This window comes from Clinocottus analis, unplaced genomic scaffold (assembly GCF_023055335.1).
Source record: "Clinocottus analis isolate CAN_PGR_092001 unplaced genomic scaffold, fCliAna1.0.p SCAF_4, whole genome shotgun sequence".
Lineage (NCBI taxonomy): Eukaryota > Metazoa > Chordata > Actinopteri > Perciformes > Cottidae > Clinocottus > Clinocottus analis.
In genome coordinates, this window is record NW_027176153.1 from 14,618,776 (window position 1) to 14,637,258 (window position 18,483).

General features: G+C 41.1%; 2 protein-coding genes across 9 annotated transcripts in view; both read right to left on the bottom strand.

Annotated features, from left to right (window-relative positions):
- Positions 1-864: 864 nt before the first annotated feature.
- Positions 865-7,445, bottom strand: pgd (phosphogluconate dehydrogenase). The gene is made up of 13 exons (XM_068597502.1): positions 7,308-7,445; positions 6,894-6,969; positions 6,601-6,780; positions 6,436-6,501; positions 6,227-6,345; positions 5,951-6,020; positions 5,731-5,865; positions 5,418-5,607; positions 4,058-4,188; positions 3,688-3,821; positions 3,044-3,143; positions 2,293-2,415; positions 865-1,366 (listed from the first exon to the last, which is right to left on the bottom strand). Exons 1-13 carry the CDS (start codon positions 7,313-7,315, stop codon positions 1,247-1,249), a joined length of 1,452 nt encoding a protein of 483 aa, XP_068453603.1. The 5' UTR covers positions 7,316-7,445; the 3' UTR covers positions 865-1,246.
- Positions 7,446-9,865: 2,420 nt separating this feature from the next.
- Positions 9,866-18,483, bottom strand: part of kif1b (kinesin family member 1B) — a 58,658-nt gene continuing 50,040 nt past the window's right edge. For all 8 annotated transcript variants that reach the window (XM_068597350.1, XM_068597348.1, XM_068597354.1 and 5 more), the window contains 13 exons: positions 18,256-18,340; positions 17,685-17,790; positions 16,267-16,381; positions 16,050-16,183; positions 15,902-15,963; positions 15,658-15,803; positions 15,313-15,573; positions 15,119-15,190; positions 14,758-14,879; positions 14,445-14,597; positions 14,028-14,220; positions 13,719-13,837; positions 9,866-13,080 (listed from right to left, as the gene is read on the bottom strand). In XM_068597350.1, coding sequence (XP_068453451.1) covers positions 13,038-13,080; positions 13,719-13,837; positions 14,028-14,220; positions 14,445-14,597; positions 14,758-14,879; positions 15,119-15,190; positions 15,313-15,573; positions 15,658-15,803; positions 15,902-15,963; positions 16,050-16,183; positions 16,267-16,381; positions 17,685-17,790; positions 18,256-18,340 — 1,611 coding nt within the window. In that variant the 3' untranslated portion in view covers positions 9,866-13,037. The remainder of the gene's footprint in view (positions 13,081-13,718; positions 13,838-14,027; positions 14,221-14,444; positions 14,598-14,757; positions 14,880-15,118; positions 15,191-15,312; positions 15,574-15,657; positions 15,804-15,901; positions 15,964-16,049; positions 16,184-16,266; positions 16,382-17,684; positions 17,791-18,255; positions 18,341-18,483) is intronic.

An 18,483-nucleotide genomic window follows, 5' to 3' on the forward strand; every position in this document is an offset into this window, starting at 1 on the left:
GCAGCAGACAGTTCAGTGTGCTATAGTTGGACTGTTTTATACAAGCGAGAGGACACATCAACCTGTACAATTGATCTTCGCTAAGAGTCGTGCAATAATTGTTACCTTTGGGATGTTTAGAACCTTTGGTTTTTGTTAAGACTGTAGTGCTGTTGAGTTGTTTGTCTATTTATTTCATGCAATCTAATACTACAGCCTTGAAGTTTACTATCTACTTGAATCAAAAGTTAAGCAATTCACTCCAGTAACAGGACCATTGTATTCTGCATGAGTATATATGTGTGTGTATGTATTTATGTATGATTGTGTCCTTAAGTTATTGTGCTCCCTCCCTCTTATCCCTTCATGACCAAGAAGGTGACCGGTTTGCTTTTTCGCATCAACTTTAGTTTTCAGTTAATTACTTTTGAATTACTGTCACTGTTTATAAAGAAACATGGGTCATGTTTTAGGGCCATCTACTGGACAATCACTGAAAGGACAACACAGTAAAAATATACACACACACACACGCACAATAATTAACAATAAGGGTACATCTATACACACACACACACACATACAGACATATGGATGTAAGTATCCCATGATTATGATTGTCCCAAAAAGTAATTTAATGAATGAATGAATGAAAAGTACTTTATTAATCTCCAAGGAGATTTTTTTTTTTTTTTGATAAAAAAAATTAAAGATTAGCTTATTTAATCATACCATGTATTCACTGTGTGTGTGTGTGTGTGTGTGTGTGTGTGTGTATATATATATCCACTTCAGACGTGTATGACGATGAACAGGACTGATTTAGTGCTGCACACAAACACATCTCAGTCCTGTTTACGGCACTCAGAGAGTATGGACGAGCTATTTATAAAGGGATTGGAATCTTTATTTAGCCTAATACAGCACAGTGCAATGGTTCACCTTAATCCAGTGTTAATGCCGTGAACCCTGAGCCAGACATGACTGGTGAACGTTAGCCTGATAGCCAGCACGTTAGCCAAAGGATACACACCAAACCCCACAGTGTAGAATTCATGACATAAATCATTTAGGATTCCACTTCTTGGTAATTAAAACTCAGAGAACACATTTTTGAGAGGAGTAAAAAGTTGTATTACGGTGATTGCTTGGAGGGGAAGGAGGAGGGGGAGGGGGGCGTTTGTAAAGATGGAATGTGTAACAGGTTTTCTTCTCTCTCTGGTCCGTCCATCCCATTTTGGGTTTTTGAGTGATGTGAAGCTGATCCTCAAGCATTGTAGGAGGAAGAGGAGACATTTCCACCATGGCCGGTCCAGTTGGTGTGGATGAACTGACCGGGGTTTGACAGCAATTCATATGTGTGGGCTCCAAAGTAGTCCCTCTGGGCCTAAAACAACAACATAAACAATGTTTTACACCTACACAGAGACACCAATGATTCATTTAAATTGCTAAACCTGTCGGCCTTCAAATTGCTTGCGTCTGCCTCTCCCCTCCTAAACAAAGAGAGTTGAATCTCACTCCCCTTCAAGCTTTCTTATAGCCGAGATGTTGGCGGAGATAAGAAAACATATTCATCTTGTGACTTTAATGGATGGGGAGAGTCGTCCTGTAACCACGAGGTAGCCGGTTCGATCCCCAGTCTCCCCATAGTTTGCATGTTGAAGTGTCCTTGAGCCAGACACTAAACCCCCAGTTGCTCCCCGGGCGCCTCACAGAGCAGCACACTGCTCCTTAATTAAGGATGGGTAAAATGCAGAGAATAACTTCTCACGGGGATTAATGAAGGGTAATTTCTTTCTTTCTTTCCTCTTTCATATTGTTTTTAGCCTCGCTGATTTCCAGAAACACTTGCACTTCGCTACCGAGGTGGTTGTTGATCACTTGCACCTCCTCGTAAGAAGTCAGCAGGCAAAGACAGCATAAAACAGTCAATAAAATATATATATATATTTTGTTACATTGTGAAGCACTGCAACCGTTTCAGGTCCTTGTGTGTAAGGTCATAAATGAGCACAAACAGTATTAGACAGTTGGGTCCAGTAGTATGCAATATTAGCCGTGGACAGACATCAAATCTCACATTCACATCCAGTAATATTTGATTTTTTTGTGTAATACAAGATTCAAACTGACAAACTTACTATATTTATATGGTGATAAAGTTTCCAAAAGGTTTAAGTCTCTCTAAAGAACTGTCGGGCTCTTAAAGCCTTAAGATCCCAACGCCAACAGCTTCACGTGATCTCTTTAATCCGATGTGCTTCCTCGCCATCTGCTCAGTGGGCTCTGCAGCATCAACCGTTGTCTTACCTGGAGGAGGTTGGCTGGCAGCTTTTCATGTCTGTAACCGTCATAGAAGGACAGAGCTGTGGTGAAACAGGGCATTGGGATGCCGTGCTGGACTCCAGTGCTGACTGTTCTGCGCCATGACTCCTAAACAAAGACATGAACCAGGTTAACAACAGTAGTTTTTAAATGGAGGTAACACAATTTGGTGTTTAAGGGCCAGTGTTTACATTTTTGGCAAATCTATTGTCAGAGATGGCATATAATATTAATATGTACCGATGTCACCTGAAAATAAAAACTATTGTGTTTTCATTATTATAGAACGAGCCGTTTATATATCTGCCAAGTTTCTACAATAGTCAAGAATGATCAAACCCAGTGTGACAATATGTGCAGGTGTATTTGTGCAGACTCGCTATGAGCATTTACTTTTGGAGGAGAAGATGGAAAATGTGATCATGAAGTGTAGAAAAAAAACATATTGCTGCTTGTTAATAATCATGCTGCCTCATGTGCGTTTCTCCATTTGGGTTTGTTTATGTTCCCTCGAGTCGGATGCAAATTGTCATTTCATACACAGTTTGAATGATGTATAAACTATGAATACATCCATTGTGTCATCTCCATAACAATACAATGTAAAAAAAAAGAAATCAGCAGACTCCCTAGTTTGAAAACTACCTTCCAAAAAACTGACGATGAAGCTAATAAGTGGTGCTGTTCACGCTCTTCTCTGCAAAAGAGGAAAAAACTTTCTCCTTCCTCCTCATACCTGGCAGTCCTGCACAGCATTACTGAAGAACGTGTCCAGCAACAAGTTCTGCAGCTCAGCGTCTCTGTCGAAGGCCTCTTTGATTTCACCCAAGAAGACACTGGTGAGGACGGGAAGGAGCAGCGTTAGCCAACAATAGTAACAGAAAGAGGAAAAGACTTTGCCCACAGTAAAGGAACATGTCATTACATAACCACACTATGTATTTTTTTTTATCAATGTATCGCCAGGTTAAACACTGCAAGTCACACTGACCGTTATATTTGATTTGGGTTCACGCAACGTCTTTGCAAGATTACACAAAACAAACCGGTGTCGCAACCATTATTTCCTCCTTTGTTCACTTTTTGATTTTACAGGAAGTGTCATATTTTACTCTCATTTAGATATCTCACTCCAGCATTAAACAACTCAAGACTTAGTAAAGAGTTATCCCTATTACTTTACAATAAATAAATAATCAAAAGTATTTTTGCAAAATTTTACAAAGTGAATTGAATCTAAAAAACAACTTCTCCATTTGAGTTTCTCTCTCTTACGCGACCAAACCACAGTTTTCACCATCAGTGTGAAAGACACCTGTTGACATACAAGTTGCACGAGGTTGCAGTGAGGCAAAACTTGTGGTTTGAGCCTAAATGTACCTTCGGATGATGCAGCCTCCTCTCCACATCAGAGCGATGGCGCCGTAGTTGAGGGACCAGTCGAACTCTTTGGCTGCCTGCCGCAGCAGCATGAAGCCCTGCGCGTAGGAAATGATCTTGGAGGCGTAGAGAGCCTTGAGAGAGGAGAGAGAATATAAAGCTCATATTTTTACACAATCTGTAGTGAATATTGGGCAAATGCAAATGTAATAAAGTACATTTTACATTCATAGATAAAACTTACATTCTCTCGAAAACTGTACCAAGAAAATACCTCGACGTTATAACCGTCATGACGGCAGGATATATTTTTTGTTTTTAGCAAGGTGTACCTTAAAAACTGGCAAGTACACTACACTGTGTGTTCTACCTTTCTGATGTCCTCCAGGAAGGCAGCCTTGTCACCGCTGAATTTGACCCCCTGTGGCCCTGAAAGGCTGCGGCTGGCCTCAACCCTCTCATCCTTTAGAGAGGACAGGCATCTGGCAAAGACAGCCTCTCCTGAAACACAGACATGGAAAGAGACAGGGGAGGGAGGGATGGTGGGAGAGTAAAGGCGACAGAGGCAGAGAAAGGGACAACAAGGTAAGCTCTCTGCAGTCCGCACATGTCATGTTAATGGAGTCTCACTTGAAAACAGAGCTCGGTAAACAGTCATTTGGATTTTCTGAAACCCTTTAGAACACGTGATTACATAGGTTATGCCAGCCGAGGCCATCGCCACAGCTGTGCTGCAGGAACACCATGCTAACATACAAACAATACCCAAGGATCAGCATGACTCAGCATTAAAGATTCACGAGAAAAGAAAAGAAAAAGGAGAGCCAGTTGCCACAGTAAAATGTCAATTACATTACCACAGTTTCCAGAGAGGAGGAAGCAACTGTTGGGTAAGCATGACTTGCCAAAAAACGACAATGATGCAACCGACAGGCAGAGACAGATGGAGAGAAAATGTGTTGAGTGAGGGAACTATCCTGGTGAGGAATGTTTTCCCTGTCGGGGTCAGGGAGCCGTCCATGCACACTGTCGCGGCTTGTCAGACCGCTGCACTCAGAGGCTTTACAAAAGGTTTCATTGTGTGAGAGCTGGGCTCGTCTATCTCTCTCCATCATAACAGGATCTACGGTACTGACAGGGATTGAGGAAACAAATGGTTGCTACTATGGTTGCAGGGGTTTAGTGAGGGGTAAATTTCTGTTTAAAAATATCTGCGTGATTGAACTTTTACTAAAGGTTTCTGATAAGTTCCATTCACAAACAATGTTTGTTTGGAAGGGCTTGAGCTGATATAAAGACATGTTTTGTACTGGATCATTAAACTCCCTGACCTTTATTTCGTACACGGCTGTTTACGACTGCCCTACAGTCAGAGCAAAGACCAAAGCTGCAAAGTATCACAAAGCCTCCTTATGTCACCAGAGATGAGCAGGCCACTAGAAAAGCTGCCAATCTTCTTAGTGGCAGCCACATATCGATCAAGTTCTCTGGAAGAAGCTCACTGTCCACGCAGTGTGTCAGTAAAGCTAAACATTAGCTCAAAAAACTCTGATCATTTGGCCTACTGCCATTCAATTTGTTGAATTGGTGTTAAAATCTTAACACATGTGACGTAATGTAGTTTGTCAAGTCATCATGGCAAACAGAGTTTACTGAAAGAAGGCAGCATTGAAAGATAAGAGAAGGAAACCCGATACTTCCTCGTCTACAATCTCCTTTCTTTCTCTTACCAATCAGAGTTACGGGTGTGCCGTATTCCAGGGCTGAGATGGCCGTCCACTTCCCTGTGCCTTTCTGTCCAGCACTGTCGCGGATCTTGGGCAACAGATGTTTCCCATCAGAGTCTTTGTATTTAAAGATGTTCGCCGTGATCTCAATCAGGAAGGAGTCCAACTCGGTCTTGTTCCAGCTTTCGAAAGCCTGAGTGATTCAACCACAGTGTGATGAAAAAGTCAGCCACACTTTTTTTTGTTTTTCATTTGGTGATATAGAACTCGCATGCCACAAAATAATACGAATGAAGAGAAAAATCTTAAAGTTCACCTGTGCCATCTCATCATGGTCCATACTCAGAACATCCTTCATGAGGTGGTAGGCCTCACAAATCAGCTGCATGTCGCCATACTCGATGCCATTATGGACCATTTTCACAAAATGACCTGCACCCTCATCTCCGACCTGCACAAGCAAGCCAATCAGAGTTGTGTGAGACGACTTGACACGACGATAGGTATAGTAAACGTTCACATTGAACAGAACTCACCCAGTCACAACACGGTTCTCCTGTTCCGACCTTGGCAGCGATGCTCTGGAAGATTTCTTTAATGTGTGGCCTTGGAAAATAAAACAGCAGCAAGCGTTTTAATTGATTAACTTATTAAAATGGAGGATTGAATCTTCTCAGAGATATTCACTGTTTCAGCACAAGTCCCACATGTCTCCAGCTTTCTCAGGTGTCACTGTGTATTTTAACATTCATGTGCCCTACATCCAACATCTAGCATGCATCTGAAAGTGTGAGCAGTTTGTGAGGACTCACCAGGCCTCTTTATGTCCTCCCGGCATGAGTGAGGGTCCATAACGAGCTCCTTCCTCTCCACCACTGACTCCGCTGCCGACGAACAGCAAGCCCTTCTCTTTCAGACTCTTGCACCGCCGCTGTACATCAGAAACACAAATATCGTGAGAATTTCGACAAACAAAAATGAAGATTTACTGCCAAAGAGTTTTTTTCTCTCCACGACTTACTGTTGTGTCTCTGTATTCAGAGTTGCCCCCGTCAATGATGATATCCCCGGCTTCAAGTAGAGGCACCTGAAGAAGAACAAATGCAGCACAAAGCCAACTAATGTCACTAGGAAGGACTCAATTTTCCACAAGTGATTGGAGCACAGTTCACAATGAACTACTAACCAGTTTGTCGACAAAGTCGTCCACCGCCTGTCCAGCCTTGACCAGCAGGACGATCCTTCTGGGCTTCTTCAGCTTGGACACCATGTCCTCCAGGGACTCGGCTCCAATCACCTTGGAGCCCTTCGCCTCATTCTTCAGGAAGTCGTGCACCTTGGACACGGTTCGGTTGTAAGCACAGACCTGTTGGAGAGGTTTGGTGATTACTGGGTGAAAAAAACAAGGGGACAATAAAAAAAAGAAGAGTGGAACAAGTTTTATTGCCAGAAGTCTTGGGATTGAAGCGATCATCTTACCACAAAGCCGTGGTCATTCATGTTCATGATGAGGTTTTGGCCCATGACAGCCAAACCAATGAGTGCAATGTCTGCCCTGCGAGGACAAGAGGACACATCACAGTTACTGGGATTGAGCATCAACACAAGGTCATATTCAAACTGTCTACAATCACACAACATATTATGTTATATCTTATTTGTGATGTATCTTCACTCCATACTCTACATTTGACATACGCTTTTAGTTAACACTTGAAGATGGTTAGCGAACGAGTTTAATGCACACTAACACATCCAGAAGATTGCTCTGAACAAATGAAACGACTAAAGGTTACAAAGTCTGACGTTACAATCATTTAATTACACGTATACACAGCTTCCTACCCACGTTAACGACTCTTTGAATAAGTACAAACTAACTGGAGAACTTACTTAGCCATGGTGCGAAGCGGATAAGGTATTTGGAAAAGTGACAGTGTTCAAATGACTGACGGGCTTCGCTTCACGGGATATTTCCTCCTCGCTCGTTTTTTACTTCCTTGTTCTTTCCTCAACGTGAACGGAGCGAGGAGAGGCTCACGTACTCCCACAAAGAGTGGCCCATGGATTGACCAATCAGACGACGGCCAGTAAACTGAAGCGATGTCGTTCCCTCGTTCTCATTGGTCCAGAAGCGTGAGCAGATGTATCCGTTCTCCTATTGGCCCTTTCAGCCGTCTATAACATTACGTCATAGTACCCCTCCCCCCTGTTTAATTTCATGACAAATCTTATGTACTGAGTAAATATACACAAGACAGCTTTCTTTTAAATACTTAACGTCTGCTAAAGTAAGCATTTTAAGTAGTTGTACTTTAAGAGGAAAAAAGCATACTCGCTATTAATATTTTAGTTTTTAGATGTATACTGTGTAAAATACCATGTATTGCTCAGGATAAAACCTGTGTTAACTTGAAGCCTCTTGTCACATTGAAGATGTCTATGACTTGGTTGTAAGCAATGCCACAAAGGAGATATTTCATGGCAAAAAAAATCTGAAGTAAATTTGACTAATATTTCATGATAAAAAGAAAATATTATATATGGAGAAAACTCACCTTTTTAAGAAAGCATACTGCTAAAATATCTTTTATAGGCTCTGCTTTTAAATATATCTTAAAAATGTTCTTGTTTTATTCTGCTCTGTAGCACTTTGAGATTGCTAAATTATGAAGTGCAATACAAATAAAATGTATTAGTATATATATATATATTAGTAAAAAGAAAATGACTATGAAAATGTGCAGCAGAACTCTTTCCTCTCCCATGAATTGTTTCACAACCCCTCACGGTAGAATGCTACTTATACACATTATTATTCACAATCCAATAATGATAAACATAATCACTTAGACAGATTTCAGCAGAACTGACAATTGAAATACATTTTGCTTTTAATATTTAACTTGTGTAATATGAATACACTGTTGTATTGGTGCTTTCTGCCAAGTTAAGGATTCTTTCACCACTGACATTTTCAGTACTAAATTAAACATTTAACTGTTTTTTATTTATTTAAACATTACAAATGTATGAGTTAATTACAAAGCAAGTCTGTAAATTATGAGTTTTTTAAACCACTTCCATTTCCATAGAAAGGAAGTATTAAGTTATTCGGTATAACAGACATAAATAAGTGCACAATGTTGTAATTAAGAATAGATTATGAGATCGGCCCTAACATGAGTCATGAAATGCAAAAAGGCCCAATGTCATGTCATTTATCATCACGCTCCGCTGCCACAAGGACCGCTACAGGAAGGCATTCCTACCCTCGGCCATAAGGCTATACAATAAATCCCTTGAGTCCAGATCCGTGGACTAAGTCACACTGTACACTGTACATGTATATAGATATACTGATGTATATATGTTATGTATGCTGCATACATATATTTTGCATTTTGCACTTTTTGCACATTTCAGTTTACATTTAATTTAAATCAAACCTCTGAATACACTGAATACACTGAATACACTAATTTATCCTCCGAATACACTGCTGTGTTTTGCTTGTTGTGTATGTTTTGCACATGTGTATGTGTATATGTATGTGTACATGTGTGTATGTATGTATGTATGTATGTATGCATGCATGCATGCATGCATATGTATGTATGTGTATGTATGTATGTGTGTATGTGTGTGTATGTATATAGATATGTATGTATATATGTGTACATGTATGTGCGTGGGCCACGGGTGGGTGTGTATGTGTAGGTATGTGTATGTATGTATGTATGTATGTATATGTATATGTTTGTATATATGTATATGTATGTGTATGTGTATATGTATGTATGTGTGTATATATGCATATGTAGATATGTATGTATGTGTGTATGTATATGTGTGCGGGTGTATGTATATATATATATATGTATCCATTCCGCTTGCTTGCATGTATGTGTATATATATGTTTATACTTATTTCTTACTTATGCATACATCTGTTACCCGCTGTTCCTGTTATTATTTATTTTATTTTATCATCTGTGTGTTTAACTTAGTTTACGGCATTGGGATGCTGCTAGTACGACAAAAAATTTCTCCTTAGAGATTGATAAAGTACTTTTCATTCATTCATTCATTTCATTCATTCATTCATTTATCTTTCCTAGTTATAATCTTGATTTATACGGGAGTGCCAGTCTGCTGTCCATGCTGAATGTGATTTAATACAGCTCAACCTTCCACCATGCCTCATTTCTTCCTCTCCTCATGGAAGTCTGTGGCAGATCACAGGAAAATGACTGTACTAAACCATATTAATGTCAGAACGTCTTTACATGCATGAGAATCAAGGACTCATTTCCAACATCTAATCGGTTTCTTGTTTTCCTGGTAGAGACGTGCCTGGGCAGCACACAGGTATCAGGAAGTCTTAGGACGTAAAACACACAAGATGATGGGAGTTAAACTGCACAAAGGAGTCGACAGACAGGCTGACCTTGTTTTGCTAATGCACAGTTTGCACTTTTATTTTTGCCTCATTCACTAAACAGTTCAATGGTGCAAGATTACCATACACAGAATTAGGATATCTGCATGACACATCTATGCTATACAGCGAATGGATTATAATTATTACAAATACAGTAAACATATTTACATTTTAATTCAAGCTCCATACAACACAGATATTTACAAAATAAGTATGAAAATGAAACCAGTCTGACAAATAATGTACAGTGTTAATGTTGTGGTTTGTCTTTTTTTCGTTTGGTGGACAAATCCAAAGGGAACGCAGTGAACTGATATTAATTGTCAGAGGGGAAGATGGAAACTATCATGGCTAGTTTTGTTTTTAAAGGCATCAACGGAAAGAAAATCAAAGCGTTGAGGTGAAGAAAGACACCGGTACAACAATAGTATACTGTCATTTCAGATGTCACTAGCTACTTCATATTATATTCCCTGATATTAGAAAAAAAATGAATGAGTTAAAAACCACCCTAATTTTGTTAGTGGCTGGCTAGCATGAGTAGTGAGTAAATATTCTTCAAATCAAAAGCAGACTTTCACTCAAACCACTTTCTAATAAAGAGGAACTAATGTAACTCACCTGCCCTGAAAAAGATGCAGTGGGTTACATTTTCTCCTTTTTTTATTAAACGATGGAAAAACACACATCTTCATAGTACATTCAACGCTCTCCCAGTTCAGACTGGGAGAGGCTGCCACACCATCATTTGGTTCACTCTGAGTAGAACAACTAAACCGCACAGACTTTATTTGATCAGTTAGTTGAACGTTTTATTAATATGTGCAAAGAGCTGCAAACTAATATGTACATTGCAAACAATAAATACACAATCCCAAATAATATACCTCTGCAAATTAGTCAGTGACGTGAAAATGTTTGCTCTGACATGTCTTCATATTGATACGCATCTCACACAATACACTGAGGTGGAAGTGAGGTACGTTGCACTGAGAGCCTTGATCAGTGCATAGATAGCTTTTCATTATTATTATTATTTTTTTTTCTCGTGACAGACAAAATATTTTCTCAGAAACAATTCAGCAAGTTTCAGTTTCTCTGACCAGCAGGTTGGCTGACCCAAGGGCAGTGACGCGCCACAATATTCACTCATTCCGACTTCTGAGGCATATTTTTCATGTCTTTATATGTGCTCAATAATTGCACTAATATCTGTAACAGGCATTGGCTACCTCTGTTTCAAAACCTTCAGCCCTAATGTTCCTCTCATATGATAGAGTGGGCATACTACTGGTTGGTTGGCCAGCACTTTCTGAATGCCCATCTGTGCTCGTCACATGTCTAGCATTTTAAGAAACAGAGGTATAATTTAGCAGGAGTCCAATGTAGCATCTGTAGCACGAAGCACAGCGCAAATATTTTCATAAACAATATCAGAAATATAACCTTTGTGTGTATGTCATCCCTTTAATATGACTTCCAGTGTCGCCTTGATATGGGCTCTTATCAGTGTTGTTGATAATCATAAATAATCATGACCCAAACATGTGTGATCAGCCCTCGTCTTGCTATAGATATGTGTTAATGTGCAAAGTAAGGTTAAACCCCAATATAGCTGGATACAACTTAAGAAATAAATGCCCCGTTGCATTTCTTACAAAACTTCTATGTGGAGTGATCAAAAGCATAATAGAAAAAAACGATGTTAATAATTAAAAAAGAAATGTCAATCCAATGAGAGTTAGATGAGTTTCAATTCAAGAACACAAATCGAAAATAATAAATGGTAACCGGTGGTGCTGCTGAATAATAAGTACTTCTTTAGAGATTTCACCCAGCGCTGTCATGATGGTGACGGGAGTCATGTGGTCGACTATTCATCGTCTGCCCTGCAAGCTGTGTGCTAGCAGCTTCATCAATTATGTACTGGCGTCAAGGTTAGAGCGTCGCAACGTCAAACAATTCTCACTGCTTCCTTTCATTTCACCAAGTTATGTTTTGTCTTCGGAATCACAAGAATGTGACGGCTGAACTAAAATAATCAGACTCAACATGTTAGTGTAAGACAAACTGCTCGAGGAGCTGAGAGGAATGTTTTAAATGAGAGTCAACTACCACACTGATCTCAGAACAGACACTATGTACAAAGCATATTCTGTCCTTCTACTACCTTCTCCTCCTCTTCCTCTTCGAAACCGTGTTTGTTCTCTAGTTGAAATAGTAAAAGGACAGGGATAAATATCTACTCCTGCAGCATCAATCCAGTGTCACATTTTCACTGATGAAATCTGATGTATTTTGGATGTTGACACAAATGCATGATTGTAAGTAATCGCTTGACTGACGGCACTATCGGGTTGGCGTTGGTGAATGTGCACGGACTGAGCAACGTGATCTAAACACGTTTTTCAGACTTAACATTTAGTTTCCTAACGTCGTTTAGGAGACGACGGAGGGGAGCGAGAGGCGGTGGCCTGATCTCGTGAAGAGAAGAAGAAACTATAAATTCATTAGCAGCAAAAGATCCTAAAGTAGCCTTGCGTTTGTATATTTTCCCTTCATGGTTTCAACTGTAAGTTATCTGATTTGTTTTAGGTTTTTTTTTGAGGAAGCAAACCTGGTCATCTCCTGAGGACTGCTGCAGTTAGCATGCAGGCGTCTTAATTAAAAAAACAAAACAAAACCAAAGACCAAAAATTAAAATCAAACACGTCTCGGGAAACAAATAACACTGATAGAGACAATTTCTTTACAGATGATTGGCAAACTGAAAATTAGTGTCCAGAAAGAACAGTTCTGAAGAATCGTGCACACACAAGTAGACTATTACAACATGCTACTAGTTAGGGAGCTGGGGAATGACGACAAAGCGGAACAAAAATAGATCGAAACAGTGTCATAAAAACAAAAAGCCAAGGAGGAGGAGGAAGAAGAGAAGGGGAAGAGAAATAGAGAAGAGGAAAGCTAAGTTGACAGAGGGTTGTTGGAGGGCGAGGGGGAGGCAAATCTCTCTGGAACTGAAACTTTTAGTCGCATGAAAGGAGACTCAAGCCACAAGTCTACTTACAAGAGAAAACTGTCAAGAATCACAATGATTAATAAGTGTTAACACTTTGTATGTTCAAAAGGCTTGCCAGAGAGAATGGAAGCCGTGGTTTCCTGTGTGCCAATCAGGCCACTCAGTTCTTCATTGGGCCACCGCGCCTCCTCGCCAGCTTAGATCTGCGGGAACAGGAGTTTATGTTGTGACCATAAGACAATGCCGTCTGAAGAGTTGCCTCCTGTTAAGTGTAGTGTGAGGGCGTTTTCACAAGCCACAGTCCACTCCACTAGTCCGAATCAGAGTCAAATTAATACTTTTGTTTGGTTTTCTATCAAGCCTGGTTCTGTTTCCACGTGCACGATTAAAAAGCGAACCAAATAAAAACACACTTCGCTGAGGGTCTCTCTGCACTCTACTGTGAGCCTGAATCCTTTCTCCTCCAGTTCACTTGAAATTACTTCATAAATGTCACCATTACTGAGGACTTGATTAAAATCTTGGCCGAAGAGAACTTACAAAATAGGATAAATCAATATCTCACTACTGCATAATCTAGTAAGTGGGGATTCTGGGTTCCCTCCCACTCATGTTAACCTGCCGTTTATCTGTGTGCATCTCAACTAAGGCCTGCGCAGGCAGCCTACAATTCTCTGTGTTTTGGTTCACTTCTTACAATTGAGTAAGATTATGTTCTCACTGCAATCGAACCGCACTGGGCAAAAAGGTCCTTGACCTCTTGTGTTCCACACTAGAGCTCTATTAAAAATGACTAAATGTTGGCTTGTGAAAGCACCCTGAAAGAAGTGCGTGTGCATACCTTATCGTTCCTGCTAGCAGAGGGTTAAAAGCATACAGCCAGTCGTTCATGTCTTTCTCATTGTTGGCCTGCAGCAGGATTCCTCGATGTTTTGTGCACACAGCAAATGTGTTGGGAGTCTGAAAAGAAAAGAGAACAGTTTTTGAAAGTTGCTCATCTTATTTTTTTCACATTTTTGTGAAAGTCGAGTGTTTTCTCCTATCGAGGGATAAACAGGTACTCTGCTAGTGGTCAGTTATTCATCTGTTGAAAGTAACAATTTGATTTGGATGAATTAGCGGGAATGCACTGAATGAATTAAAACTCCACCTTGAGCATGGCCTGCTGGTCTTCACTGTATTCCACCTGTGCTGTGGAGAGATTGAGGACACCCCGCTCCACCGGGTCCTTGTCGCTGTTGTAGATGAAAACGTAGGGCCGGCGCACAACCACAAAGTGCTTCACCCACGAGTTGGAGCGCGGCTCCATGAAGCTCAGGACACCTTTCTTAGAAACTACCGATCTGAAAAAGAGCAAAACATTTTTTTGTAAGGGAGTGAATGTTTTTCAGCGAACTAAAATTAGGACCGCTTCCAGTTGAAAACACACAGATTCATAAATCAATTCACATAATTTCTGCTTGGACTGGAAAACAAGATTATCTACTTTTGTTTGGGAAACATCTTGTATTGACTTTTTAAACTTGCATTGCTGCGACAGCGTAAAAGCCAACATGTCAGCACTCACCCTGGCCTCATTTCTTCAATATCAGGCACCAAGTTGAGGAACTCGTTCTTTCCAGCCCGTGCAAGGTAGGAGGTCTCCAGAGTCGGAACCATGGGGAAGTTTTCATAGTCTGAGCAGGAGGGACTGGAGGCACGGGAGCTGTTCTCTGGGGTCCTGAGGAAAGAAAGTACAACAAGTTAGCATCATGTTGACAGCCAATACACTCAATCTACAATAATGAATAGTGTTTTGAAATATGGAAGTGAGCTTCCAATATTCTACATAGACACTGATTATATGTAGACATAAAATATGTATTAAATAGAAGTTTTACTTCTGGTCTATGGAGCCACAGCGGGAGTCAGACAGAGAAGGGCAGGTGGAGGAGGGGGTGAGCGTGGCACTGCTGAAGCTGGTCACTGATGGGTCACGACCCATTGGTGAGATGTCAGACAGCTGCGGGGGGAAAAAAAACAACACACTGGTTCATTTTTCCCAAAAAAACACTGCCAGAGGATAAACATAGATTATTGGAGAGTGCAGTGCTGTTACTAGTAAGTAACTATTAAAAAGGACAAAAAGTAGTTATATTGCTACATCTCTGCAGATGATGAGCACTAATATCAATTGATACCAGACAGTGTGCACTAATGAACTACTTTTAAAGTTTAGAGTTTCTTTCCATTACTACTCACTTTGCAGTCACTAATACTGTTGACCAGTTGGTTATATTCACTGTTGAAGGTATGTGTCAGAAGGCGCAGGCACTACAAGAAAAAACAAAAATTAGACTGATCATTTCACAGCAGAGGTGGAGAGGCACCTTAATAACTGTTCATAACCATGCAGCAGAGAATAAAGTATCCCATAATGCTGAAGTTACGCTCACCTTAGTGGCCAGCTCCTTCTCACGATCCACCAGGCTCTCGATGTCGGCCGAGTCATAACCGCTGCTCTCGCTGGGCGTGATGGCGCTTTCAAAGGTGGTGCTGGAGATCTGCGAGGAGATGGAGGTGGAGGTGGACAGGCTGCCAGTACTCATGCTGGGGGAAAGCAACTCGCTCAGGGACTTGGTGGTGGGAGCCGTTCCCAGGGGAGCGTCGTCTCCCAGCTTCTCCTTCAGCAGTAGCAGGTGACGGGTCTTTTCCACCTGGATGAACGACAGGGTTAGGTACAAGTTATGATGACACTTTGTAAGAAAAAAAGGTAAAAGATTGAAAGGAGAGTGACCCACCTCATGTAGCTGCTCCATTTTCTCCAGCTCCCATTGGTGCTCCTGGATGAGACTGTCTCCTCTGGGCCTCCAGCCGGCCAGGTTTTCTTCCCCACGCACATAAGCCACCGATGTGTCCAGAATCTTTCTCCTCCTCCGCTGCATCCCTGTTCAGGACAAAATTACACATCAGGACAGAGCTCTCAGAGGAATCTTGATAAACCGACGGCCTGTCTTAAAACAGCTCTTGATTTGCTCTGCTCACCTGGGCTTCCAGAGTCAGACATCTTGCACAAGCTCAGCTCGTAAATACCAGTGACTCGATTGCTGTAATGAAGCAGAAGAAATTCCATTTTAAGAGTACTGGATATGACATGATCCAGCTGTCACAGTATGGCAGTCTGAAGTCTCACCAGTCAGGGGTTTTAGAGTATCCACTCCCAAAGAGGTTCCTGAGGGAACGTGGAGGAGAGATCTTCGCGTCTCGGGAGTAGAAGACCATGCAGATGTCTTTGGTAATAATAGCAGGCTGGATACAATGGTCCAGCTGTGAAGAGGAGACAAAGTAAACATGTGAGCTATGTTGACTAAAGAGAGGTAAAGGTAAAACTCCGAAGAGCAATGACTGACCTCCAAATATGCAGACAGGGTCATGTAGATCTTCTCTCCATAGGGAGTGACTCGGTTGAGCAGGAGGGAGTTGTGCAGCGAGCTGTCCCATACTGCCTCGAAGCGGTAAAAAGTCCTGAAGGGGAAAAAACAAAAGAATCTTCACTCATGAACAAAATGACAGATAAATTAACTTGCTTAGTGTTATCTTCTGTACAGCGCTAGACACTGCTTTAACTACAGTGTGTGTAGGATCTAGTCTTTAACTACAAAGCAACAAACTAGACACATTTTGTGAATAATCACTTAGTGTGTCAGATATCATTCTGTCATTTATGTGATGAATAAGACTATGACGATATAAATTTTGCAGTGGCTGAAGTGACCCTCACAAATATCCTGAGTCACGACAAGATGTGAGGAAGCACATTGATGTGAGAGCTCGACAATAGACACAACTTGATCAGAAACACAGCAGCTAACAGTGTCAGCAAAGTGGAGAGTGCAGTGAGCTGTTCGTGTGAACCTTATTTTTTTACTGCCATTTAACAGCAAATTGTTGAACAGAAATGGCTGTTTGTGAGGCTCTTTCAAAGGGTTGCACTGTTCCTGTCTTTGGCAGCAGGGGGCACTCCTGCCTACAGACTGAGAGCCAGAGCTGCCCTGTTGGTGCCTCAATGGCCTTGGTTGTTATTGAGCTATGACTCACTCAGTGAACAACAGCTGAGAAGAAAGCATTCATTTGGAATCTGGGTGCCACACAACAGCAACATACTGTGACACAAACTATTACAAAAAAGGGTTTTGCATTTGCATGTAAGATTGCCTTTACTTGTTCATAAATAAGTTGGAATGAGCATCGTTCTTTCAGATGCTAAATATTGACGGGAATAAAGGCAGACCTAATGCAACATGCCAACACAAAGAGTGGAGAGCTTATTTCTATGAATCTATAGGACTAAAGAGAAGCATAACAATCTTTCATAGAAGGAGCCTTATGTTCTCTGGTTACAGATACCTATCAATATCCTTATCAATAGAAAGCCTGAGCACAATCAAGAGTCCAGACGCAGCAAGAGGAGAGAGTGCACAGACAAAAAGAGAGAAGCACAGAGAGTCAGGCAACAGAGACAAGGAAGCAAATTAACAGGAAAATTAACAGCAGTAAAAATGGAAATGGTCATGCAATGATTCCACTGACGCATACATCGATGTTGCCTGTAACTGTAACTGACAACAACACGTGGCAATAATGTAAAAATTGACATAATAACAAAGTTGATATTTGCTGTATTCCAAAAAAAAATAGGTGTTTATGGTTAGGCTTGGACTACCGAGGAGAATGTCAACAACAAACCCTCTCTTAGCACAAATACATCAATAAACCGTGAAACGTTGTGTCCCATGAATATATGTGGTTTATCAGGTACAGTCAGTACCTGTTGGAGTTGTGGGACGACTTGATGTTCTTGGCAGAAATGATGTTGAGGGACAAGACAGCATCAGCGGCGCTTTCGTCCACTTCAGTCTTGCTCCTGACCCGACCTGGTGGGACACGGCAGCACAACGTCAACATCAAAATGTCCTGTATAAGAACTTAGCCACAGAGTAGTTTAATAGCCATGTTGTCACAGTGTCAAGACACACATGGCTGTTTACTCACAAGCATCTCTGGAGAGAAATGTCAGCCGCATAAAGTGTAATATGTGAAATGTAATTATTTGGTCCATCAGCAACAGTATAAATTACTTAAAGGGAGAGGCGGTCTGAGGCGACACAGACACAATTACCCAGACTGGAATTATGAGGGAAATATTTCTACTCCTGCCTCACAAACAAAACTTCCTGAGAGACAATAGAAGATGTTGGACCATATGGTCAGGGTATCAACTGAATCTGCGGTATGAATGAGGAAACAATGGTGCAGCAACAGCTCTTCTCCTACTGTGAAACCACAGTGTTCGGCGTCTCTGGTGCATGTTTGCTGAGCGAGTGATACCCGATGCTCACCCACTACAAGCTCGCGGACGTCCTTCCAGTGGAGCTCGCTTCCCTTCTCATGGATGAGAGTCACAGTGATCCTCCGCTGGATGCCCTTCAGCACACATGACAGGAGTTTAGGATCAGAGTAGACAGAGCTAGAACTAAATTAAGCTTCTCAATGTTTTTGGTGAAAAAAAATTGAATTTACAAGAAAGACCATATGACGTTCCCTTTTATTTTTTTAATTGGCTTTTA